At 58.1% G+C, this 27,621-nt stretch overlaps 1 protein-coding gene across 1 annotated transcript; it reads right to left on the bottom strand.

Annotated features, from left to right (window-relative positions):
- Positions 1-1,944: 1,944 nt before the first annotated feature.
- Positions 1,945-26,927, bottom strand: LOC309452039 (tRNA-dihydrouridine(47) synthase [NAD(P)(+)]-like; the record flags this gene model as incomplete). The annotated part of the gene is made up of 10 exons (XM_082076715.1): positions 1,945-2,017; positions 3,210-3,390; positions 3,427-3,611; positions 3,904-4,004; positions 4,582-4,692; positions 4,768-4,833; positions 5,411-5,527; positions 5,626-5,778; positions 24,931-25,037; positions 26,810-26,927. The coding sequence occupies 10 exons, from the start codon at positions 26,925-26,927 to the stop codon at positions 1,945-1,947; spliced, it is 1,212 nt and encodes a 403-aa protein (XP_081932841.1).
- Between the last annotated feature and the right edge of the window lie 694 nt (positions 26,928-27,621).

The following is a 27,621-nucleotide window of genomic DNA, read 5'->3' as shown; positions in this document are numbered from 1 at the left end:
GCCTGTGCTTCTGTGCGCTGCAGTGATAGTGAACACGTTTGTGACCATTCCGTGCGTTTCTGTGCGCTGCAGTGATAGTGAACACGTTTGTGACCATTGCCTGTGTTTCTGTGCGCTGCAGTGATAGTGAACACGTTTGTGACCATTGCCTGTGTTTCTGTGCGCTGCAGTGATAGTGAACACGTTTGTGACCATTGCCTGTGTTTCTGTGCAGTGATAGTGAACACGTTTGTGACCATTGCCTGTGTTTCTGTGCAGTGATAGTGAACACGTTTGTGACCATTGCCTGTGCTTCTGTGCGCTGCAGTGATAGTGAACACGTTTGTGACCATTGCCTGTGCTTCTGTGCGCTGCAGTGATAGTGAACACGTTTGTGACCATTGCCTGTGTTTCTGTGCGCTGCAGTGATAGTGAACACGTTTGTGACCATTGCCTGTGTTTCTGTGCGCTGCAGTGATAGTGAACACGTTTGTGACCATTGCCTGTGTTTCTGTGCAGTGATAGTGAACACGTTTGTGACCATTGCCTGTGCTTCTGTGCGCTGCAGTGATAGTGAACACGTTTGTGACCATTGCCTGCGTTTCTGTGCGCTGCAGTGATAGTGAACACGTTTGTGACCATTGCCTGTGTTTCTGTGCAGTGATAGTGAACACGTTTGTGACCATTGCCTGTGTTTCTGTGCGCTGCAGTGATAGTGAACACGTTTGTGACCATTGCCTGTGTTTCTGTGCGCTGCAGTGATAGTGAACACGTTTGTGACCATTGCCTGCGTTTCTGTGCGCTGCAGTGATAGTGAACACGTTTGTGACCATTGCCTGCGTTTCTGTGCAGTGATAGTGAACACGTTTGTGACCATTGCCTGTGTTTCTGTGCGCTGCAGTGATAGTGAACACGTTTGTGACCATTGCCTGTGTTTCTGTGCAGTGATAGTGAACACGTTTGTGACCATTGCCTGTGTTTCTGTGCGCTGCAGTGATAGTGAACACGTTTGTGACCATTGCCTGTGTTTCTGTGCGCTGCAGTGATAGTGAACACGTTTGTGACCATTGCCTGTGCTTCTGTGCGCTGCAGTGATAGTGAACACGTTTGTGACCATTGCCTGCGTTTCTGTGCGCTGCAGTGATAGTGAACACGTTTGTGACCATTGCCTGTGCTTCTGTGCGCTGCAGTGATAGTGAACACGTTTGTGACCATTGCCTGTGCTTCTGTGCGCTGCAGTGATAGTGAACACGTTTGTGACCATTGCCTGTGCTTCTGTGCGCTGCAGTGATAGTGAACACGTTTGTGACCATTGCCTGTGTTTCTGTGCAGTGATAGTGAACACGTTTGTGACCATTGCCTGTGCTTCTGTGCGCTGGAGTGATGCAGAGACAGGAAAAAGGGACGCGAGGGGGTGTCACACAGCCGTGTTGCCCAGACCTCACTCCAGCAGTTCCCTGACCAGGAAACCCGAGCAGCCCTGGATCCCCCTCGGAGGGGCTGAGCTTTCGTGACACTTGGGAGGAGACGGAACCCACCACTGTGTGCTCCCCAAAAAAAGGGCTGGATGCTGCACATCTGCCCAGGTGCTGGGACTATTTGTGCTCTGCAGGACCCCGGGGATCGGGTCAGTACACCGTACATGGACCATTTGGCACCACCAAGGACATCCTGGGAGGAACAAGAGGGCTTTTGCTCCCGCTATGTGAGCCAGGACAAGCGAGCAGGAGGCCAGAGCTCTGCGGTGGCCCATATGCTGTTAATTAATCGCACTGTTCTCTATTAGCGAGGCACCGCTGGCCGCGAGGCTGGCTGAGCCCGTGTGCCCACTCGTGGCGAGGACTCTCGTTGGGGGCGTGAAGACAACCGGGCTTCTAAAGACATCGACCTTTATTTCATTTTGGAGCCAACCCGCCCCTCGACGCCTCCGCTCGACTCACAGCCGCGGGAAAGGGCTCCTCAGCGCTATCTGTAGGAATTGGCCTTGTGTTTGGGCAGGAAGGTGACGCTGGTAGGTACAGGGCCCAGAAGCATCTCGCTGGAAGAAAGAGAAGAATAAAACAAAAAAATAAGGAGAGGTTTGTGTTCAGTGTGTTAGTAACAGAACCAGTTTTACAAAATGTTCCTGAAAGGATGAATCAGTTTTGTAAACTGTCCCTGAAAGGATGTTCGAGCATATCGTCTTCGAGTATACTCTTATCTTAACAACCTAGCTTTTATCTTAGCCTAAATACGTATAGAGTGAGGAGAAGTACATGCAGTATCTCCGGAGGTTGAGCAAGTCAGCAGTTATCTAGCTATAGAAGTAGTACGCCTGTGCAGTACCCAAAGGTGAAAGAGACAGAAGTGATGAAGACTACTTACTTCATCCTGAAGACCCCCTGCAGGACCACCAGAGGACACTGCACACGATCACAACAGTTCCAAGATGTTGCAATCGATGTTGCAATCAATGTTGAGTAACCGTTACGTATCTTAATGAATATATGAATATGTATGTGAATGGACTGTATAAATACTGTGTAACTTAAACTAAGCAGGGAAGCCAGCTTTGGGTGCGAACCCCTGGTTTCCCAGCGCTGAAATAAAGCACCGCATAGAACTACGCCTGTGGTTATGTGTCCTGATTGCTAACAAGTGCACCATACACAGTTGTTTGATGGCCCCGTGGCTCTATAGCGATGGTGACTACACTCAGGTGTCTCAAATCAAGACTTTAATCTCCCTAGAAATGAAGGCTGCTGCACAAAAGCACCCACAGTGCTGAGCTCCAGCCCCAAACCACAGCCCCGGAGGGACGAGCCACCAGGTCAGGGCAACGTCCTTCTCGCCGGGGAGTCCCCAGGGGCGGTGCCGGGTTTGGTGACCTGACCGCGGCGTCACCGCTGGCCGGGACGTGCCAAAACCAACACGAGCCTCCGAAAAGCTGCTCCCAACCTCTCGCTGTGCGTGTGCGGAGCCAGAACCCTGCTCGTGCCAAACCGCATTAAGGTCACGTCCCAAAATGATGTAAGTCAGCGCTAGCGCGATCACATTTGGCCTCACTTAAGACTTGAACTATCTCACACTTTGGAACACGCTGTATTTTCAGTGCACAGTAATTTTCTTTAGAGTTGAGGTGGTTTAACATATTTCCTGGATGCTGGTTCAACTACAACTTTCCATAAGGTGACTTTGTGCTCTGCCTTGTCCCTTCCCACCCATTTTACTGAAATTCAACGCTTTCTTACCTTATTTTAATCCAATCATCCACGTTCTGGCTTGCCATCAGCGTCTCCAGATAGTCTCTCCCCATGTAGTAAGGCGGTCGCTCGTTAATTTTCTGAGGTAGGTGTTCTAATAAGCCCACTGGGATGTACCCGCAGTGAAACGCAACAGCGGTGGGTGCGGTGGGTGGACAACGCGGGTTCACTGTGCTGAGCGACCCCGGCCGGCAGAGTTACCTGCAGAGGAACGAGAGCCATTCCAGCAGGAGCTTCCTCGTCTTCTCCACCCCCTGCGTGTCCGAGCCCCAATGCTCGAGGCCGTAGCTGGTGAAGTCCTTGAGGATCCCAAATCTCTCACTGGAAGAGATATCCCAGTGGCGCTGCTCCTTAATTTCAGTGAAAAGCCACGGTTTGATGAGCGCCCCTCTGCAGCAAAGAAGTGCATTGTTATTCCCCTCACTGATGCTTCTGAACATGCCAACTAATCTAAGAGGCTTTCCAGCACTCATCTGCCCGCCAGTGCCGCTTGAATTTTTATCTCAATTTCAACAGGAACCTGCTGGACGTTCCCACAGATGCAAAGTGATTTTACCAACTTTCAAAGAGTACTTTCACCAAGAAGAAACTTCTGGTGTTTTGGGTCTGTTCAGGTATTTAATTCCCTTTTTACTCTTGCACCGATGGAGCTCAGAAGCCAGGGGGGAACACAAGCACTTGCCTTGCGATCATGATTCCCGAAACGCCCATCTGCAGGGCTCGATTAGCATCTTCATAAGACAAAATATCACCGTTTCCTGTCCAGAAGGGAGAAGCCGGAGGTCAGAGCGATACAGAGGGCAAGTCAAGCTGAGCGAATCCAGGCATGGGAGAAAATTCACAAAGGACACGGGGTCCAAGAGCCAGACTGGCCAAAGAGGCCCCGCAGCTCATGTTCTGAGCCCCCCAGGGATGTTGCTGACACTCCACCTCCCTCAGGCTGATCCTCTTGAATTCAACACGCAGCACTTCTACTCCGGCCGTGGAGCTGGCGAAGAAACCTGCAGTGAGACCCCAAAAAACGCCCGGAGGAGGCAGAGCAGACTGGGAATAACGGGCTTCAGCAAAGGAAATGACACGGGCAGGGGTCAAGGATCCCTCTGGAATGAGGTTTATTGGGCTGAAAGCTCCCTCCCAGAGCACCGCAGGGACCATCTCCCTTTGTCATGCACGCAAAGCTCAGAAGCACCCACGAAAACGCTCCCCGCACCTGAATTTTTCACTGTCATGAGCAGAAAACACTAAAAGCTCGTATGCAGCTGTGCAAAGGTGTTTAAAAGAGCCGCTGGGCTGCGGGGAATGGTAAAGTCACCCCCGTGTTGCGCAGAGTTCCCCGGACACCGGCCAATGATCCCTGTACCGTGACCATGGAGGCTCCCCACTCGCGGATCTTGGGGGTTATTTTGTGAGCAATGTTCATCTTCTCTTGCACCCCCGTCCATATCTCCACAGTCAGCGGGACGTCCAGCACCTGCAGAAATGGAGGGTGAGGCAGGAGTCGGCTCCATCAGCTCATCCCCCGCTGCCGGCAGATGCGCCGACTCACCGAGTTCATCCCTCGGACCATCTGTTCAAACCTGTTGGTCTGAGGCATCAGGGCGCAGCCTCCTCCCTGGGGGACAAAAAGCGGGAGAGTCAAGATTTTCTGCCTCCTCGCATAGTGAAGATGCTGCTTGGAGCTGCTCCACAGCAGCTCTCTGCTCAGGGGATGCAGCTGAGACTTGGAGCATCCCAAGACTTGGAGCATCTCAAGACTTTTGGAGCATCTCAAGACTTTTGGAGCATCTCAAGACTTGGAGCATCTCAAGACTTGGAGCATCTCAAGACTTTTGGAGCATCTCAAGACTTTTGGAGCATCTCAGGACTTTTGGAGCACCTCAAGACTTTTGGAGCACCTCAAGACTTGGAGCATCTCAAGACTTTTGGAGCATCTCAAGACTTTTGGAGCATCTCAAGACTTGGAGCACCTCAAGACTTTTGGAGCACCTCAAGACTTTTGGAGCACCTCAAGACTTTTGGAGCACCTCAAGACTTTTGGAGCACCTCAAGACTTTTGGAGCACCTCAAGACTTTTGGAGCACCTCAAGACTTTTGGAGCACCTCAAGACTTTTGGAGCATCTCCAGACTTTTGGAGCATCTCAAGACTTGGAGCACCAGGACTCACAAAGCATGCTAGAGAACATCTTACCTTCTTGTAGACCAGGTCAATGGGACACCCCACGTTGATGTCTACAAAGTCTACTTCAATTGTCTGGTTCAGGAGCTCTGCACATTTGGTCATTGTGTCTGGAAACGCCCCTTCCAGCTACCAAAGAGGGGACAGGTTGCCTGAGTTCAAGAAGTGGCTTTTCTCTTCAGAAGCGAGTTACCATTTTTTTAGGTTATCAAGGTGACAGCACTCACCTGCACCCCAAAAATATCCTCGGTGTGATGGCGTTTGAGGAGAGCCCACTCGGAGGACTGGCCCTGGAGCAGGTTGGTGCACACAGCCATCTCTCCGCAGGTGACGTCCGCCCCGAAGCGCTTGCAGATCCTTCGGAAAGGGAGGTTACCACACTGGGAGAGACGGCAGAGACGTGGTTCTTCAGATCTGCCCTGCTCCAAATGTGGAACAGCAACATTTGACAAAAGGACAGAATGGTGTCTGTCCCGTGGGGTCACGGGCACCAAACCCAGCTCGGGTGGGAACCACCCGTTTCCCCTCGTGTTCAGGGCCCAAAGCGCCAGCTGTAGCATCTGCCCGTCCTTTTGAGTGCCCAGAGCCTCCTTCTTAGTGCTCAAACTTTCATTTTTAGGGTCCTGCCATGTCTCCCATTACCCATGGCCTTTGCTTAGAGCCCCCAGCTGCATTTTTAAGTGGAGCTCGTTGCCTGGCAACAACCACCAGGAAGTCGGTGTGGGAGTCAGGACAGCCAATAGCATTTGAGGGGGTGGGGAGAAGGTCTGTGATTGATATGTAACCAACCAATAAACTTTGAGGCTGCAGGGGAGGTGGCAGGGGTTGAAAGGCTGGGCACTGTGAAGGGCGGGCCATGCTGGCTCCACCAATCGTACCTGGAAGCAGAGTGGATGATTGACAGGTTTTCTGACCAATCTTTTGATGGGAGGAGCAAGGGTTCAGTCCCAGGCAGCCGATCAGAGGAAAGGCCGAGCAGCCCCGGCCCCAGGCCCGGGGCCTCTGTGCCCCCTCCCTCCCCTCCCCCTCGGCCACCCCCATGTTCTAGAGCCCCCGTCTCCAGGGCAGCCGCCCGCTCACACAGTCAGGATCCCGGGCCGTGCCACCAGACGGCAGCCACGTGCCACCCGGCTTCGGTACGAATGAGTTCCAGGAGAAGAGTGCTCATTGACAGGAATTCAACCCGTTAGAGCAGAAATCCCAGCAGAGCACTGCCAGCAGCTGCCCTGGCGCTCCAGCACGCTCTAACTGCAAATACTTCATTGCCAGCTGCAGCAAACAGAACTCTGGGGAAAAGCAACTCACGGTGCCCCCGCGGCGGTGGCCGTGCCAGAGCTGTAGGGCTGTGCCCGTTGCCCCTGGACGTGCCTGTTAGCATTCAAGACACAGAACCACGGGCGCAGTTCTATGCGGTGCTTTATTTCAGCGCTGGGAAACCAGGGGTTCGCACCCAAAGCTTCGACCACTGATTTGAACTTTACTACATTTATACAGTTTGGTTACATCCATATTCATTAGAGTTACAACGTGTATACTGCATATTCATAAGGTTACACAATTATTTCACAATATCAGTTGCAACACCTTGGAACTACCCTAAGCATGCGCAGTGTCCTCTGGTGGTCGTTTTGGGGTCTTCAGGATGAAGTAAGTAGTCTTCATCACTAGTGTACTTTTCACCTTTCATCACAGCACACGCGCACTCTTCACAAAATTATATAAATTCTTGGATGATAGTAAATGTACCTTCTCAGCACATCCTATCTTCGCGAGATAAGATAAGTACTAACTTTTAGTTCTCTAAAATATGAAACTCATATACAACCTGCATAGTTTTTAAGATAAGGTAAGAATCTTGGATACAGTTTGCGAACCAAAGTGCAGCTAACTGTAACATGCCGGTAGCCGGGGATGGAGCTCGGCAGCACCGGAGGGCTGGGGCCACCGCTGTGCCCTGATGGCCACAGGGACTCGTGCACTGTATGTGGAACACCCCGGGATCGAAGCAGCAGCCGCACGGTGCTCTCTGCACTCCCCCTGTGTGGGGGAGAGGGAGCCGTGCTGGGCCGGGGGGACCCTCCATGGGCACCCCCCAAGCACCCCCCATCACCAACAGCCCCCGGCTCTGCCCAGGCACATGGGCATCCCCATGGGGTGAGCTGCTGAGCAAGGAACGGGGCTGCAAGGGGGAGGAGACTCGCTTCTGGAAGAGGAAACAGGAGAGATGGCCCCAGGGATGGGGGATGTTCTCTGGAAATGGGATTTTCTGGGCACGCATCAGCCAGGCCAGGGCAGGGGTGGTGGGTGCTGGGAGTGCCCGGGGTCGGGGATGGCGAAGGGGCCGAAGGTGCCGGGTGTCCGAGCAGACAGGGGTGCCGTACCTGCTGGTGGGGCCTGGGGGGCCGGGGGTGCCCCCCCCGCCGGGGTGCCCAGGCTGCGGGGAAGGGCTGCTCCTGCCCGGGCAGTGGGCACAGGGGGGCTGAGCCTGCAGGAGAGACAGGAGCCATGGCCGGCGCTCACCTCCGCTCTTGCCCCCAGGAGCGTCCCGGGCTGCAGGGGTCGGGGTGGGTCCCTACCTGAGGGGCAGAAGCTTTGGTGGAGCACAATCGGCTGCAGGGGGTGCAGGAGCCGAAAAAATGGGGGGGCCCGGGGGAACTAGGGACTCTTTGGGGTGTCCCAGGAGGGAATGTTGGGGCTCCCCGTGTTCCGTCCCAGCCCAAGAGCCTCCCCAGCTCCTCCTGGGCAGGGAAAGGGTTCAGGGGGCTGGGCTGCCCCGGCCCCCACGGGCGGCTCCCAGGGGCTGGGGCTGCAAGTGCCTTTGGCTGGAAGCCTTGGGCCGTTCCCAGAGCTGGGACATCCTTGGCATGGGGGGACTTGGTGGGGCAAGTCCAAGGTCAGACGTCAAGCGAGCGGCAGAAGAGCAGCTTGGCTGAGCAGGGAACTCCTGGCAGAGCTCCAGAGTCGAAGTGCCGGATTCCAAGTGACACAGTGACCAGTGGGCAGAGCCGAGCAGGACAGAGCGGCCGCTGGATTGCTTGCTGCAGTTGCAGTGTCTACTGCAGGTCGTCTACTTTAGGAGCCCTGTCAAGAAGGACAGCGATCCCCGTTTCTGTCTGTAACCCCCCGGAGCAGCGGCCTTTGAGGTCTGGAACATGAATTCTGTCAGGGTGCCCAGGGGACGCTAAACGGCTCTTGGCTGCTTTGGTCTGGACTTAAAATAGGAACGAAGCTCTTCCAGTGTGCGTGTGTCCTGACACTCCCCCTTTCCATATTGATCCCCAGGAATGAGTCCCCCCTCAGTCTCCTCTTGTCCAGCTCCAGAGCCCCAGCTCCCTCAGCCTTTCCTCACACGGGAGATGCTCCACTCCCTCCAGCATCTTGGTGGCAGCGCTGGACTCTCTCCAGCAGTTCCCTGTCCTGCTGGAACTGAGGGGCCACAACTGGACACAAGATTCCAGGTGTGGTCTCCCCAGGGCAGAGCAGAGGGGCAGGAGAACCTCTCTGACCTACTGACCACCCCCTTCTAACCCACCCCAGGTCCCATTGGCTTCCTGGCCACAAGGGCCCAGTGCTGGCTCATGGTCATCCTGCTGTCCCCAGGACCCCCAGGCCCCTTTCCCCTACGCTGCTCTCTAACAGGTCATTGCCCAACTATCCTGGTTTTGTTAAAAACAAGTTTCTCTTTCAGTGAATTTTGCCTGTCAGCTAAAGCTTCATATTAACTGCATTTTCCTGGAGAACCAGACCCATGTTTTGGTAAACCTAGCAATGGAATGCAAACATATTGATAAGCACGGATGGACATCTCGCGAGAGGGGCGACGAGAAACAAGTGACCAAGAAACTGACCAACTGTGTGTAACATTCCATTCACGTGAATACTTCATATAAAAGTGGGAGATCATGAGGATCTCGCCCCTTTTTCCTTATGGCGACATTAGGAGAGGATCTTGCTACTCATCCCTGTGAACTGAGGCCAGTGACAGACTGAATCCAGCTCCGGTGGCTGCAGAGTCCAATCCAGGACTTTGGTTGCCGGCTCTGCAGTTGCTGAGACTTTCAAGATTGGTTTTGTATATTTTGTATTATTTTCTCTATTCTTATTAGTAGCATTAGTAAAACATCTTTAATTTTTCCAGCTCTCTTCTCTCTGTCCTTCTTTCCCTCCCGATCGCCTGTGCTGAGTGGAAGGGGGGAGAGGGAGGGGCAAAAGGGGGAAGTTGGGGGGAGAGGGGGTTAACAATACACCTGCCAGGGTTTGATTGTCACCCCACAATCTTAACCCTCCACAACATGTTTGGAGTTCGCTCCAAAAATTGGGAAATCCCGGGGAAACTTCGGAAAGTCTCCGGAAATGTTCCAAATCCCCGACAAAACGGTGACACTATGGGGACCCATAGATTTGACCGATGAGGGACCCAGGCGTCCGGGCCCCATAGATTTGACCAATAAGGGACCCAGGCGTCCGGGCCCCATAGATTTGACCAATAAGGGACCCAGGCGTCCGGGCCCCATAGATTTGACTGATAAGGGACCCAAGCGTCCGGGCCCCATAGATTTGACCGAGGAGGGACCCAGGCATCCGGGCCCCATAGATTTGACACAAGAGGGACCCAGGCGTCCGGGCCCCATAGATTTGAGAGCGAAGGGACCCAGGCGTCCGGACCCCATAGATTGGACCGAGGAGGGACCCAGGCGTCCGGGCCCCATAGATATGAATGAGGACGGACCCAGGCGTTCGGGCCCTATAGATTTGACCGAGGAGGGACCCAGGCGTCCGGGCCCCATAGATTTGACCGAGGAGGGACCCAGGCGTCCGGGCCCCATAGATTTGACGGAAAAGGGAACCAGGCGTCCAGGCCCCATAGATTTGATAGAGAAGGGACCCAGGCGTCCGGGCCCCATAGACTTGACCAAGGAGGGACCCAGGCGTCCGGACCCCATAGATTTGAATGGAGAGGGACCCAGGCGTCCGGGCCCCATAGATTTTAAAGAGAAGGGACCCAGGCGTCCGGGCCCCATAGATTGCACTGAGGAGGGACCCAGGCGTCCGGGCCCCATAGATTTGACCAATAAGGGACCCAGGCGTTCGGGCCCCATAGATTATTGCACTAAGGAGGGACCCAAGCGTCCGGGCCCCATAGATTTTAAAGAGAAGGGAGCCAGGCGTCCGGGCCCCATAGATTTGAACACAGAGGGACCCAGGCGTCCGGGCCCCATAGATTTGATAGCGAAGGGACCCAGGCGTCCGGGCCCCATAGACTGGACCGAGGAGGGACCCAGGCGTCCGGGCCCCATAGATTTGACGGAAAAGGGAACCAGGCGTCCGGGCCCCATAGATTTGATAGAGAAGGGACCCAGGCGTCCGGGCCCCATAGACTTGACCAAGGAGGGACCCAGGCGTCCGGACCCCATAGATTTGAATGGAGAGGGACCCAGGCGTCCGGGCCCCATAGATTTTAAAGAGAAGGGACCCAGGCGTCCGGGCCCCATAGATTGCACTGAGGAGGGACCCAGGCGTCCGGGCCCCATAGATTTGACCAATAAGGGACCCAGGCGTTCGGGCCCCATAGATTATTGCACTAAGGAGGGACCCAAGCGTCCGGGCCCCATAGATTTTAAAGAGAAGGGAGCCAGGCGTCCGGGCCCCATAGATTTGAACACAGAGGGACCCAGGCGTCCGGGCCCCATAGATTTGATAGCGAAGGGACCCAGGCGTCCGGGCCCCATAGACTGGACCGAGGAGGGACCCAGGCATCCGGGCCCCATAGATTTTGCCGAGGAGGGACCGAGGCGTCTGGGCCCCATAGATTTGACCAAACAGGGACCCAGGCGTCCGGGCCCCATAGATTTGACCAAGGAGGGACCCAGGCGTCCGGGCCCCATAGATTTGACTGACAAGGGACCCAGGCGTCCGGGCCCCATAGATTTGACCAAAGAGGGACCCAGGCATCCGGACCCCATAGATTTTACAGAGAAGGGACCCAGGCGTCCGGGCCCCATAGATTTGACCGAGAAGGGACCCAGGCGTCCGGGCCCCATAGATTTGACTAGAGAAGGGACCCAGGCGTTCGGGCCCCATAGATTGCACTCAGAAGGGACCCAGGCGTCCGAGCCCCATAGATTTGACCAAGGAGGGACCCAGGCGTCCGGGCCCCATAGACTTGACAAATAAGGGACCCAGGCGTCCGGGCCCCATAGATTTGACCAAGGAGGGACCCAGGTGTCCGGGCCCCATAGATTTGAGCAAGGAGGGACCCAGGCGTCCGGGCCCCATAGATTTGACCAAACAGGGACCCAGGCGTCCGGGCCCCATCCATTTTACAGAGAAGGGACCCAGGCGTCCTGGCCCCATAGATTTGACCAAAGAGGGACCCAGGTGTCCGAGCCCCATAGATTTTACAGAGAAGGGACCCAGGCGTCCGGGCCCCATAGATTGTAATGGGGACCGACCCAGGCATCCGGGCCCCATAGATTTGACTGATAAGGGACCCAGGCGTCCTGGCCCCATAGATTTGATAGAGAACGGACCCAGGTGTCCGGGCCCCATAGATTAGACCAAGAAGGGACCCAGGCGTCTGGGCCCCATATATTTCACCGAGGAGGGACCCAGGCGTCCGGGCCCCATAGATTTGACAGAGAAGGGACCCAGGCATCCGAGTCCCATAGATTGTAATGGGGAGGGACCCAGGCGTCCGGGCCCCATAGATTTGACCGAGGAGGGACCCAGGCGTCCGGGCCCCATAGATTAGACTGAGGAGGGACCCAGGCGTCCGGGCCCCATAGATTTGACCGAGGAGGGACCCAGGCATCCGGGCCCCATAGATTTGACACAAGAGGGACCCAGGCGTCCGGGCCCCATAGATTTGAGAGCGAAGGGACCCAGGCGTCCGGACCCCATAGATTGGACCGAGGAGGGACCCAGGCGTCCGGGCCCCATAGATATGAATGAGGACGGACCCAGGCGTTCGGGCCCCATAGATTTGACCGAGGAGGGACCCAGGCGTCCAGGCCCCATAGATTTGACATATAAGGGACCCAGGCGTCCGGGCCCCATAGATTTGATCGAGGAGGGACCCAGGCGTCCGGGCCCCATAGATTTGACCGAGGAGGGACCCAGGCGTCCGGGCCCCATAGATTTGACGGAAAAGAGAACCAGGCGTCCGGGCCCCATAGATTTGATAGAGAAGGGACCCAGGCGTCCGGGCCCCATAGACTTGACCGAGGAGGGACCCAGGCGTCCGGGCCCCATAGATTTGACGGAAAAGGGAACCAGGCGTCCGGGCCCCATAGATTTGATAGAGAAGGGACCCAGGCGTCCGGGCCCCATAGACTTGACCAAGGAGAGACCAAGGCGTCCGGACCCCATAGATTTGAATAGAGAGGGACCCAGGCGTCTGGGCCCCATAGATTTGACCAATAAGGGACCCAGGCGTCCGGGCCCCATAGATTGCACTGAGGAGGGACCCAGGCGTCCGGGCCCCATAGATTTGACCAATAAGGGACCCAGGCGTTCGGGCCCCATAGATTATTGCACTAAGGAGGGACTCAGGCGTCCGGGCCCCATAGATTTTAAAGAGAAGGGAGCCAGGCGTCCGGGCCCCATAGATTTGAACACAGAGGGACCCAGGCGTCCGGGCCCCATAGATTTGATAGCGAAGGGACCCAGGCGTCCGGGCCCCATAGATTGGACCGAGGAGGGACCCAGGTGTCCGGGCCCCATAGATTTTGCCGAGGAGGGACCGAGGCGTCTGGGCCCCATAGATTTGACCGAGAAGGGACCCAGGCGTCCGGGCCCCATAGATTTGACCAAGGAGGGACCCAGGCGTCCGGGCCCCATAGATTTGACCAAGAAGGGACCCATGCGTCTGGGCCCCATATATTTCACCGAGGAGGGACCCAGGCGTCCGGGCCCCATAGATTTGACAGAGAAGGGACCCAGGCATCCGAGTCCCATAGATTGTAATGGGGAGGGACCCAGGCGTCCGGGCCCCATAGATTTGACATATAAGGGACCCAGGCGTCCGGGCCCCATAGATTAGACTGAGGAGGGACCCAGGCGTCCGGGCCCCATAGATTTGACCGAGGAGGGACCCAGGCATCCGGGCCCCATAGATTTGACACAAGAGGGACCCAGGCGTCCGGGCCCCATAGATTTGAGAGCGAAGGGACCCAGGCGTCCGGACCCTATAGATTGGACCGAGGAGGGACCCAGGTGTCCGGGCCCCATAGATTTGAGCAAGGAGGGACCCAGGCGTCCGGGCCCCATAGATTTGACCAAACAGGGACCCAGGCGTCCGGGCCCCATCCATTTTACAGAGAAGGGACCCAGGCGTCCTGGCCCCATAGATTTGACCAAAGAGGGACCCAGGTGTCCGAGCCCCATAGATTTGACATATAAGGGACCCAGGCGTTTGGGCCCCATAGATTTGATCGAGGAGGGACCCAGGTGTCCGGGCCCCATAGATTTGACCGAGGAGGGACCCAGGCGTCCGGGCCCCATAGATTTGACGGAAAAGAGAACCAGGCGTCCGGGCCCCATAGATTTGACGGAAAAGGGACCCAGGCGTCCGGGCCCCATAGACTTGACCAAGGAGGGACCCAGGCGTCCGGACCCCATAGATTGGAATGGAGAGGGACCCAGGCGTCCGGGCCCCATAGATTTTAAAGAGAAGGGACCCAGGCGTCCGGGCCCCATAGATTGCACTGAGGAGGGACCCAGGCGTCCGGGCCCCATAGATTTGACCAAAGAGGGACCCAGGCGTTCGGGCCCCATAGATTATTGCACTAAGGAGGGACCCAGGCGTCCGGGCCCCATAGATTTGAATGGGGAGGGACCCAGGCGTCCGGGCACCATAGATTTGATAGAGAAGGGACCCAGGCGTCCGGGCCCCATAGACTGGACCGAGGAGGGACCCAGGCGTCCGGGCCCCATAGATTTTGCCGAGGAGGGACCGAGGCGTCTGGGCCCCATAGATTTGACCAAAGAGGGACCCAGGCGTCCGGGCCCCATAGATTTTACAGAGAAGGGACCCAGGCGTCCGGGCCCCATATATTTCACCGAGGAGGGACCAAGGCGTCCGGGCCCCATAGATTTGACCGAGAAGGGACCCAGGCGTCCGGGCCCCATAGATTTGACTGAGAAGGGACCCAGGCATTCGGGCCCCATAGATTGCACTCAGAAGGGACCCAGGCGTCCGAGCCCCATAGATTTGACCAAACAGGGACCCAGGCATCCGGGCCCCATTCATTTTACAGAGAAGGGACCCAGGCGTCCTGGCCCCATAGATTTGACCAAAGAGGGACCCAGGTGTCCGGGCCCCATAGATTTTACAGAGAAGGGACCCAGGCGTCCGGGCCCCATAGATTGCACTGAGGAGGGACCCAGGCGTCCGGGCCCCATAGATTGCACTGAAAAGGGACCCAGGCGTCCTGGCCCCATAGATTTGACTGATAAGGGACCCAGGCGTCCTGGCCCCATAGATTTGATAGAGAACGGACCCAGGTGTCCGGGCCCCATAGATTAGACCAAGAAGGGACCCAGGCATCCGAGTCCCATAGATTGTAATGGGGAGGGACCCAGGCGTCCGGGCCCCATAGATTTGACATATAAGGGACCCAGGCGTCCGGGCCCCATAGATTAGACTGAGGAGGGACCCAGGCGTCCGGGCCCCATAGATTTGACCGAGGAGGGACCCAGGCATCCGGGCCCCATAGATTTGACACAAGAGGGACCCAGGCGTCCGGGCCCCATAGATTTGAGAGCGAAGGGACCCAGGCGTCCGGACCCCATAGATTGGACCGAGGAGGGACCCAGGCGTCCGGGCCCCATAGATATGAATGAGGACGGACCCAGGCGTTCGGGCCCTATAGATTTGACTGAGGAGGGACCCAGGCGTCCGGGCCCCATAGATTTGACATATAAGGGACCCAGGCGTTTGGGCCCCATAGATTTGATCGAGGAGGGACCCAGGCGTCCGGGCCCCATAGATTTGACCGAGGAGGGACCCAGGCGTCCGGGCCCCATAGATTTGACGGAAAAGAGAACCAGGCGTCCGGGCCCCATAGATTTGACAGAAAAGGGAACCAGGCGTCCGGGCCCCATAGATTTGATAGAGAAGGCACCCAGGCGTCCGGGCCCCATAGACTTGACCAAGGAGGGACCCAGGCGTCCGGACCCCATAGATTTGAATGGAGAGGGACCCAGGCGTCCGGGCCCCATAGATTTTAAAGAGAAGGGACCCAGGCGTCCGGGCCCCATAGATTGCACTGAGGAGGGACCCAGGCGTCCGGGCCCCATAGATTTGACCAATAAGGGACCCAGGCGTTCGGGCCCCATAGATTATTGCAATAAGGAGGGAGCCAGGCGTCCGGGCCCCATAGATTTGAACACAGAGGGACCCAGGCGTCCGGGCCCCATAGATTTGATAGCGAAGGGACCCAGGCGTCCGGGCCCCATAGACTGGACCGAGGAGGGACCCAGGCGTCCGGGACCCATAGATTTTGCCGAGGAGGGACCGAGGCGTCCGGGCCCCATAGATTTGACCAAAGAGGGACCCAGGTGTCCGGGCCCCATAGATTTGACAGAGAAGGGACCCAGGCATCCGAGTCCCATAGATTGTAATGGGGAGGGACCCAGGCGTCCGGGCCCCATAGATTTGATCGAGGAGGGACCCAGGCGTCCGGGCCCCATAGATTAGACTGAGGAGGGACCCAGGCGTCCGGGCCCCATAGATTTGAATGGGGAGGGACCCAGGCGTCCAGGCCCCATAGATTTGACACAGGAGGGACCCAGGAGTCCGGGCCCCATAGATTTGAACGAGGAGGGACCTAGGCGTTCGGGCCCCATAGATCATTGCAGCAAAGAGGGACCCAGGCGTCCGGGCACCATAGATTTGACCAAACAGGGACCCAGGCGTCCGGGGCCCATAGATTATTGCAGTGAGGAGGGACCCAGGCGTCCGGACCCCATAGATTTTACAGACAAGGGACCCAGGCGTCCGGGCCCCATAGATTTGACTGAGAAGGGACCCAGACGTCCGGGCCCCATAGATTTGATGGATGAGGGACCCAGGCGTCCGGGCCCCATAGATTTAACTGAGGAGGGACCCAGGCGTCCGGGCCCCATAAATTGCAATGTGGAGGGACCCAGGTGTCCGGGCCCCATAGATTTGACCAATAAGGGACCCAGGCGTTCGGGACCCATAGATTGTAATGGGGAGGGACGCAGGCGTCCGGGCCCCATAGATTTGACCGAGGAGGGACCCAGGCATCCGGGCCCCATAGATTTGACCGAGGAGGGACCCAGGCATCCGCGCCCCATAGATTTGACCGAGGAGGGACCCAGGCGTCCTGGCCCCATAGATTTTACAGAGAAGGGACCCAGGCGTCCGGGCCCCATAGATTATTACACTGGGGAGGGACCCAGGAGTCTGGGCCCCATAGATTACACTGAGAAGGGACCCAGGTATCCGGGCCCCATAGTTTTGACCAAGAAGGGACCCAGGCGTCCGGGCCCCATAGATTTGACCAAGGAGGGACCCAGGCGTCCGGGCCCCATAGATTTGACATTTAAGGGACCCAGGCGTCCGGGCCCCATAGATTTGACCGATGAGGGACCCAGGCGTCCGGGGCCCATAGATTTGACCGGAGAGGGACCCAGGCGTCCGGGGCCCATAGATTTAACCAATAAGGGACCCAGGCGTTCGGGACCCATAGATTGTAATGGGGAGGGACCCAGGCGTCCGAGCCCCATAGATTGCAACGAGGAGGGACCCAGGCGTCCGGGCCCCATAGATTTAAGCGAGAAGGGACCCAGGCGTCCGGGCCCCATAGATTTGACCAATAAGGGTCCCAGGCGTCCGGGCCCAATAGATTTGATGGATGAGGGACCCAGGCGTCCGGGCCCCATAGATTTTGCCGAGGAGGGACCCAGGCGTCCGGGCCCCATAGATTTGACTGAGAAGGGACCCAGGCGTCCGGGCGCCATACATTTGTTGGATTAGGGAGCCAGGCGTCCGGGCCCCATAGATTGTAATGGGGAGGGACCCAGGCATCCGGGCCCCATAGAGGTGACCAATAAGGGACCCAGGCGTCCGGGCCCCATAGATTTGACAAAGAGGGGACCCAGGCGTCCGGGCCCCATAGATTTGACCGAGGAGGGACCCAGGCGTCCGGGCCCCATAGATTATTGCACTGAGGAGGGACCCAGGCGTCCAGGCCCCATAGATTTGACCAATAAGGGACCCAGGCGTTCGGGCCCCATAGATTATTGCACTAAGGAGGGACCCAGGCGTCCGGGCCCCAGAGATTTGATAGAGAAGGGACCCAGGCGTCCGGGTCCCATAGATTGTAATGGGGACGGACCCAGGCGTCCGGGCCCCATAGATTGACGGAAAAGGGACCCAGGCGTCCAGGCCCCATAGATTTTACAGAGAAGGGACCCAGGCGTCCGGGTCCCATAGATTGTAATGGGGATGGACCCAGGCTTCCGGGCCCCATAGATTGTCATGGGGAGGGACCCAGGCGTCCGAGCCCCATAGATTTGACCAAGGAGGGACCCAGGTGTCCGGGCCCCATAGATTTGACCAAGGAGGGACCCAGGCGTCCGGACCCCATAGACTTGACAAATAAGGGACCCAGGCGTCCGGGCCCCATAGATTTGAACAGGGAGGGACCCAGGCGTCCGGGCCCCATAGATTTGACCAAACAGGGACCCAGGCGTCCGGGCCCCATTCATTTTACAGAGAAGGGACCCAGGCGTCCTGGCCCCATAGATTTGACCAAAGAGGGACCCAGGTGTCCGGGCCCCATAGATTTTACAGAGAAGGGACCCAGGCGTCCGGGCCCCATAGATTGCACTGAGGAGGGACCCAGGCGTCCGGGCCCCATAGATTGCACTGAAGAGGGACCCAGGCGTCCTGGCCCCATAGATTTGACTGACAAGGGACCCAGGCGTCCTGGCCCCATAGATTTGATAGAGAACGGACCCAGGTGTCCGGGCCCCATAGATTAGACCGAGAAGGGACCCAGGCGTCTGGGCCCCATATATTTCACCGAGGAGGGACCCAGGCGTCCGGGCCCCATAGATTTGACAGAGAAGGGACCCAGGCATCCAAGTCCCATAGATTGTAATGGGGAGGGACCCAGGCGTCCGGGCCCCATAGATTTGACATATAAGGGACCCAGGCATCCGGGCCCCATAGATTTGACCGAGGAGGGACCCAGGCATCCAGGCCCCATAGATTTGACACAAGAGGGACCCAGGCGTCCGGGCCCCATAGATTTGAGAGCGAAGGGACCCAGGCGTCCGGACCCCATAGATTGGACCGAGGAGGGACCCAGGCGTCCGGGCCCCATAGATATGAATGAGGACGGACCCAGGCGTTCGGGCCCTATAGATTTGAACGAGGAGGGACCCAGGCGTCCGGGCCCCATAGATTTGACATATAAGGGACCCAGGCGTTTGGGCCCCATAGATTTGATCGAGGAGGGACCCAGGCGTCCGGGCCCCATAGATTTGATCGAGGAGGGACCCAGGCGTCCGGGCCCCATAGATTTGGAGGAAAAGGGAACCAGGCGTCCGTGCCCCATAGATTTGATAGAGAAGGGACCCAGGCGTCCGGGCCCCATAGACTTGACCAAGGAGGGACCCAGGCGTCCGGGCCCCATAGATTTTAAAGAGAAGGGACCCAGGCGTCCGGGCCCCATAGATTGCACTGAGGAGGGACCCAGGCGTCCGGGCCCCATAGATTTGACCAATAAGGGACCCAGGCGTTCGGGCCCCATAGATTATTGCACTAAGGAGGGACCCAGGCGTCCGGGCCCCATAGATTTTAAAGAGAAGGGAGCCAGGCGTCCGGGCCCCATAGATTTGAACACAGAGGGACCCAGGCGTCCGGGCCCCATAGATTTGATAGCGAAGGGACCCAGGCGTCCGGGCCCCATAGACTGGACCGAGGAGGGACCCAGGCGTCCGGGCCCCATAGATTTTGCCGAGGAGGGACCGAGGCGTCTGGGCCCCATAGATTTGACCAAAGAGGGACCCAGGCGTCCGGGCCCCATAGATTTTACAGAGAAGGGACCCAGGCGTCCGGGCCCCATATATTTCACTAAAGAGGGACCCAGGCGTCCGGGCCCCGTAGATTTAACTGAGGAGGGACCCAGGCGTCCGGGCCCCATAGATTTGACCGAGAAGGGACCCAGGCGTCCGGGCCCCATAGATTTGACTGAGAAGGGACCCAGGCGTTCGGGCCCCATAGATTGCACTCAGAAGGGACCCAGGCGTCCGAGCCCCATAGATTTGACCAAGGAGGGACCCAGGTGTCCGGGCCCCATAGATTTGACCAAGGAGGGACCCAGGCGTCCGGGCCCCATAGACTTGACAAATAAGGGACCCAGGCGTCCGGGCCCCATAGATTTGAACGGGGAGGGACCCAGGCGTCCGGGCCCCATAGATTTGAGCAAGGAGGGACCCAGGCGTCCGGGCCCCATAGATTTGACCAAACAGGGACCCAGGCGTCCGGGCCCCATTCATTTTACAGAGAAGGGACCCAGGCGTCCTGGCCCCATAGATTTTACCAAAGAGGGACCCAGGTGTCCGGGCTCAATAGATTTTACAGAGAAGGGACCCAGGCGTCCGGGCCCCATAGATTGCACTGAGGAGGGACCCAGGCGTCCGGGCCCCATAGATTGCACTGAAGAGGGACCCAGGCGTCCTGGCCCCATAGATTTGACTGATAAGGGACCCAGGCGTCCTGGCCCCATAGATTTGATAGAGAACGGACCCAGGCGTCCGGGCCCCATAGATTTGACAGAGAAGGGACCCAGGCATCCGAGTCCCATAGATTGTAATGGGGAGGGACCCAGGCGTCCGGGCCCCATAGATTTGATCGAGGAGGGACCCAGGCGTCCGGGCCCCATAGTTTAGACTGAGGAGGGACCCAGGCGTCCGGGCCCCATAGATTTGACACAGGAGGGACCCAGGAGTCCGGGCCCCATAGATTCACCAAACAGGGACCCAGGCGTCCGGGACCCATAGATTCAACCGAGGAGGGACCCAGGCGTCCGGGCCCCATAGATTTGACTGAGGAGGGACACAGGCGTCCGGGCCCCATAGATTTGAATGCGGAGGGACCCAGGCGTCCAAGCCCCATAGATTTGACCAAGAAGGGACCCAGGCGTCCGGGCCCCATAGATTTGATCGAGGAGGGACCCAGGCGTCCGGGCCCCATAGATTTGATAGCGAAGGGACCCAGGCGTCCGGGCACCATAGATTTGAATGGGGAGGGACCCAGGCGTCCGGGCCCCATAGGTTTGACCGAGGAGGGACCCAGGCGTCCGGGGCCCATAGATTATTGCAGTGAGGAGGGACCCAGGCGTCCGGACCCCATGGATTGCACTGGGGAGGGACCCAGGCGTCCGGGCCCCATAGATTTTACAGACAAGGGACCCAGACGTCCGGGCCCCATAGATTTGATGGATGAGGGACCCAGGCGTCCGGGCCCCGTAGATTCAACTGAGGAGGGACCCAGGCGTCCGGGCCCCATAGATTTGACCGAGAAGGGACCCAGGCGTCCGGGCCCCATAGATTTGACTGAGAAGGGACCCAGGCGTTCGGGCCCCATAGATTGCACTCAGAAGGGACCCAGGCGTCCGAGCCCCATAGATTTGACCAAGGAGGGACCCAGGCGTCCGGGCCCCATAGATTTGACCGAGGAGGGACCCACGCGTCCGGGCCCCATAGATTTGACGGAAAAGGGAACCAGGCGTCCGGGCCCCATAGATTTGACAGAGAAGGGACCCAGGCGTCCGGGCCCCATATATTTCACTAAAGAGGGACCCAGGTGTCCGGGCCCCGTAGATTTGACTGAGAAGGGACCCAGGCGTTCGGGCCCCATAGATTTGACCGAGAAGGGACCCAGGCGTCCGGGCCCCATAGATTTGACTGAGAAGGGACCCAGGCGTTCAGGCCCCATAGATTGCACTCAGAAGGGACCCAGGCATCCGAGCCCCATAGATTTGACCAAGGAGGGACCCAGGCGTCGGGGCCCCATAGACTTGACAAATAAGGGACCCAGGCGTCTGGGCCCCATAGATTTGAGCGAGAAGGGACCCAGGCATCCGAGTCCCATAGATTGTAATGGGGAGGGACCCAGGCGTCCGGGCCCCATAGATTTGATCGAGGAGGGACCCAGGCGTCCGGGCCCCATAGATTAGACTGAGGAGGGACCCAGGCGTCCGGGCCCCATAGATTTGACACAGGAGGGACCCAGGAGTCCAAGCCCCATAGATTTGACCAAGAAGGGACCCAGGCGTCCGGGCCTCATAGATTTGATAGCGAAGGGACCCAGGCGTCCGGGCACCATAGATTTGAATGGGGAGGGACCCAGGCGTCCGGGCCCCATAGATTTGACCGAGGAGGGACCCAGGCGTCCGGGCCCCATAGATTTGAACGAGGAGGGACCTAGGCGTTCGGGCCCCATAGATCATTGCAGCAAAGAGGGACCCAGGCGTCCGGGCCCCATAGATTTGAACCGGGAGGGACCCAGGCGTCCGGGGCCCATAGATTATTGCAGTGAGGAGGGACCCAGGCGTCCGGACCCCATGGATTGCACTGGGGAGGGACCCAGGCGTCCGGGCCCCATAGATTTTACAGACAAGGGACCCAGGTGTCCGGGCCCCCAGAGATTTGACTGAGAAGGGACCCAGACGTCCGGGCCCCATAGATTTGATGGATGAGGGACCCAGGCGTCCGGGCCCCATAGATTTAACTGAGGAGGGACCCAGGTGTCCGGGCCCCATAGATTTGACCAATAAGGGACCCAGGCGTTCGGGACCCATAGATTGTAATGGGGAGGGACGCAGGCGTCCGGGCCCCATAGATTTGACCGAGGAGGGACCCAGGCATCCGGGCCCCATAGATTTGACCGAGGAGGGACCCAGGCATCCGCGCCCCATAGATTTGACCGAGGAGGGACCCAGGCGTCCGGGCCCCATAGATTTTACAGAGAAGGGACCCAGGTGTCTGGTCCCCATAGATTATTACACTGGGGAGGGACCCAGGAGTCCGGGCCCCATAGATTAACACTGAGAAGGGACCCAGGTATCCGGGCCCCATAGTTTTGACCAAGGAGGGACCGAGGCGTCCGGGCCCCATAGATTTGACATATAAGGGACCCAGGCGTCCGGGCCCCATAGATTTGACCGATGAGGGACCCAGGCGTCCTGGCCCCATAGATTGCACTGAGGAGGGACCCAGGCGTCAGGGCCCCATAGATTTGACCGGAGAGGGACCCAGGCGTCCGGGGCCTATAGATTTAACCAATAAGGGACCCAGGCGTTCGGGACCCATAGATTGTAATGGGGAGGGACCCAGGTGTCCGAGCCCCATAGATTTGACCGAGGAGGGACCCAGGCATCCGGGCCCCATAGATTGCAACGAGGAGGGACCCAGGCGTCCGGGCCCCATAGATTTAAGCGAGAAGGGACCCAGGCGTCCGGGCCCCATAGATTTGACCAATAAGGGTCCTAGGCGTCCGGGCCCCATAGATTTGATGGATGAGGGACCCAGGCGTCCGGGCCCCATAGATTTTGCCGAGGAGGGACCCAGGCGTCCGGGCCCCATAGATTTGACTGAGAAGGGACCCAGGCGTCCGGGCCCCATACATTTGTTGGATTAGGGAGCCAGGCGTCCGGGCCCCATAGATTGTAATGGGGAGGGACCCAGGCATCCGGGCCCCATAGAGGTGACCAATAAGGGACCCAGGCGTCCGGGCCCCATAGATTTGACAAAGAGGGGACCCAGGCGTCCGGGCCCCATAGATTTGACCGAGGAGGGACCCAGGCGTCCGGGCCCCATAGATTATTGCACTGAGGAGAGACCCAGGCGTCCAGGCCCCATAGATTTGACCAATAAGGGACCCAGGCGTTCGGGCCCCATAGATTATTGCACTAAGGAGGGACCCAGGCGTCCGGGCCCCAGAGATTTGATAGAGAAGGGACCCAGGCGTCCGGGTCCCATAGATTGTAATGGGGACGGACCCAGGCGTCCGGGCCCCATAGATTGACGGAAAAGGGACCCAGGCGTCCAGGCCCCATAGATTTTACAGAGAAGGGACCCAGGCGTCCGGGTCCCATAGATTGTAATGGGGACGGACCCAGGCATCCGGGCCCCATAGATTGTCATGGGGAGGGACCCAGGCGTCCGGGCCCCATAGATTTGACAGAGGAGGGACCCAGGCGTCCGGGCCCCATAGATTTTAAAGAGAAGGGACCCAGGCGTCCGGGCCCCATAGATTTGACCGAGGAGGGACCCAGGCGTCCAGTCCCCATAGATTTGATAGCGAAGGGACCCAGGCGTCCGGGCCCCATAGATTTGACCAAGGAGGGACCCAGGCGTCCGGGCCCCATAGATTTGAACGAGGAGGGACCCAGGCGTCCGGGCCCCATAGATTTGAGCGAGAAGGGACCCAGGTGTCCGGGCCCCATAGATTTTACAGAGAAGGGACCCAGGCGTCCGGGCCCCATAGATTTGAGCGAGAAGGGACCCAGGCGTCCGGGCCCCATAGATTTGACCAAAGAGGGACCCAGGCGTCCGGCCCCCATAGATTGCACTGGGGAGGGACCCAGGCGTCCGGGCCCCATAGATTTGACCAATAAGGGACCCAGGCGTCCGGGCCCCATAGATTTGACTGAGGAGGGACCTAGGAGTCCGGGCCCCATAGATTTGATAGCGAAGGGACCCAGGCGTCCAAGCCCCATAGATTAGACCAAGAAAGGACCCAGGCGTCCGGGCCCCATAGATTTGATGGAAGAGGGACCCAGGCGTCCGGGCCCCATAGATTTGACCGGGGAGGGACCCAGGCGTCTGGGGCCCATAGATTTGACCAAGGAGGGACCCAGGTGTCCGGGCCCCATAGATTTGACCGGAGAGGGACCCAGGCGTCCGGGCCCCATAGATTTGACCAGGGAGAGACCCAGGCGTCCGGGCCCCATAGATTTGAGCGAGAAGGGACCCAGGCGTCCGGGCCCCATAGATTTTACAGAGGAGGGACCCAGGCGTCCGGGCCCCATAGATTTGACCAAGAAGGGACTCAGGCGTCCGGGCCCCATAGATTGCACTGAGGAGGGACCCAGGCGTCCGGGCCCTATAGATTTGAGCGAGAAGGGACCCAGGCGTCCGGGCCCCATAGATTTGACCAAGGAGGGACCCAGGCGTCCGGGCCCCATAGACTGCAGTGGGGCGGGTCCCAGGCGTCCGGGCAGGAGAGGCGTGGCTCGGGCCGCCCGCCGCTGGCGCGGGACACGCCCGGCGCGGGGGCCTCGCCCGGCACCCTAAGTTTGGTGTCGGCGGGGGGCGGCGGAGCCCGCTCCCCCACCCGCCGGCTCTTTCCCCCCCCGCCTCTTCCGCCGGGGAAGAGGGAGACGAGAAGAGGCGCGGCGGGGACAGGGAGCCGCTGCTGCCGCCGCCACCGTTCGCCGGACCGGACCGGATGGGAAAGGACCGGACCGGGAAATTGGAGTGGAACGGACCGGATCGGATCGGACCGGAGCGGATGGGAAATGACCGGACCGGACCAGGAAATTGGAGTGGACCGGATCGGATCGGACCGGACTGGAGCGGATGGGAAATGACCGGACTGGACCGGGAAATTGGAGTGGACCGGATCGTATCGGACCGGGAAATTGGACCGGACGGGAAAGGACTGGACCGGACCGAAAAATTGGAGTGGACCGGATCGGATCGGACCGGACTGGGAAATTGGAGTGGACCGGACCGGATCGGAGCAGAGCGGATGCGAAAGGACCGGACTGGACTGGGAAACTGGAGTGGACCGGACCGGACCTGGAAATTGGAGTGGACCGGACCGGACCAGGAAATTGGAGTGGACCGGACCGGACCAGGAAATTGGAGTGGTGTCCCCGCCCCCCAAGCCCCCCTCCCCCCCACACGCAGACAGCCCCCTCCCCCGAGTCATCCTGGTAGTGTTTCTGTTCTAGTGGTAACTAAGCTTTGTGAACTGTATCCAAGATTCTTCCCTTATCTTGAGGCTTTGCAGGTTGCATACAAAGAGAGAACTGAAGGTTAGTCCTCAGTGAGTCCTTGTCTTACCTTGAACGGATAGGATGTGCTGAGAACGCACAGCTAAGCAATCGGAGTATTTTACAGGATTTCACACTGAGCACAGGAATAGCGCATGGCGGTGCCAGAAGGTGACAAGTCCACGGGCGCAGCAGACTCCTGACTCCATCCTGCAGAGCCCTGAGCGGCCACCAGAGGGCGCTGCGCATGCTCAGAGCAGTTCCGAGGGGCTGCAGTGATATTGTGAAATGGTGGTGAAATCTGATGAACATGCAACACATACGTTGTAACCCTGATGAATATGTGTGTAACCAAATTGTATAAACGTGGTGGAGTTCGAACCAGTGGTGGAAGCTTTGGGTGCGAAGCCCTGGTTTCCAACTCACACCTGAGGTTTGCACCCAGGGGCACTGAACCAGCCCCAGCAGCATCCCGGGGCTCCGGAGACACTGGTTCAAGCCCAGTTTCCCCAGCCAGTCCCTTCCCCCCGCAGCGCGTGGAAGCCTCCCCCAGGGTGCTGGAGAGACCCTGGTCGGGGCGCCGGGTCCTGGGCTGCGCTCGGCGGTGTCGCCGGGCGCTCGGGCAGCTCCTGGCGGGCTGTTCACGCGGCTCCTCTGCTGAGCCGTGAACAGGGAGAAAGGCGGGAGAGCAGCGTCAGAAATGCTCCAGGGCTCGGGCGCCGCGGCCCCAGGCCCAGTGCGGAGGGTGAGGAGACACCTCCCCGGTGCAGACGCTGCTGCTGCAGGACCTGCTCCTCGTGGGGCCGCTCTGGGTGCAGAGCAGCCGCCCCGGCCCTGCAGGGCGCTGTGTTAGCGAGGGGCTTAAAGGACATGAATCCACGGAGCAGTTGCACGGCCGGAGTTTGTTCTACTAAGAGTTTTGTTCTGATAAGTTGGCGGTTTGGCATGATTTAGGAGCTTAGCCTAACTAGGCCTCAGTGCCTCAATAGCCCTCAGTGGACACTGCTGGTCATGAGGGAGCAGCAAGGACACTGCAGCCTTGGCAGAGTTTCATAGATGACTTTAAGAAAACATGCATAGCTAGCGAGCCGCAAGCTGGAGGACCATGCAAATGTCATCGTTTCATAGATGACTTTAAGAAAACATGCATAGCTAGCGAGCCGCAAGCTGGAGGACCATGCAAATGTCATCGTTTCATAGATGACTTTAAGAAAACATGCATGGCTAGCGAGCCGCAAGCTGGAGGACCATGCAAATGTCATCGTTAGAGCTTAAGCCAATTAGTGAGTGACAAGTAGGCATAATTATTGTAGACCCTATAAGTATGCGCTGTTTGAACTAATAAAGTGAACTATGCTTTATCGCTCACATCGAGCCGTCTCAGCTTGTTCCTCCGCCGCTCGCATCGCTGCACAAGTTCTCCGTGTTCTCGATGAAGACCCAGCGACCTTGGGCAACGGATTTCTGCCCTCAAAGACGGACTCCATCGTTCCAGGTCAGATTTCCAGTTTCTACCACCACTGCATGTTGGTTTTCACATCACAGAATCCCAGAATCCCAGAATGGACTGGGCTGGAAAAGCCCTCAGAGATCATCCAGTCCAACCCTTGGTCCAGCTCCAGCCCATTGACCAGATCCTGGCACTCAGTGCCATGGCCAGTCTCAGTTTAAACCCCTCCAGGACGGCGAGTCCAGCCCCTCCCTGGGCAGCCGTTCCAATCCTGACCACTCTCTGCACACAATTGCTTCCTCATCTCCAGCCTCAGTTTCCCCTGGCAGAGTTGAAGCCCATCAAATCTCCACAATTAACAGCTGCAAAATGCTTTGATATAGTGCTACAGAAATAGGAGCAGTTGAAAGAAGGGCAGAACGTCTGCTGTCAGCATGTGGTTCATTAGTACTGCTTGTTTTTGTCCTCAGAGCAGTATCACTGTCTTCTCCTTTGAGTTCCTATTGACCAAGAGAGCGGTGTGGGTGCTGGGGATGGCACGGAGGCAAAAGGAGTTTCTGCAGGGCAGTGGAGGAGGATGTGCTGGAACACACCAGGATGTCTTCTGGAAAGCTGAAGGAAGCAGAGGCTCCCGAGAAGGACGAGCGACTTCCTGCAGTGTGGGCTGCTGATAGAATGCGAGTAAAGAACCGCGATGGTAAAGCTGTAGGGTTAGTGCAGGACTGGAGAGG

This window comes from Streptopelia decaocto (assembly GCF_964273445.1).
Source record: "Streptopelia decaocto genome assembly, contig: HAP1_SCAFFOLD_147, whole genome shotgun sequence".
Classification (NCBI taxonomy): Eukaryota; Metazoa; Chordata; class Aves; order Columbiformes; family Columbidae; genus Streptopelia; species Streptopelia decaocto.
Note: the sequence above shows the minus strand (reverse complement) of the source record. Positions and strands in the feature narration are given on the sequence as shown.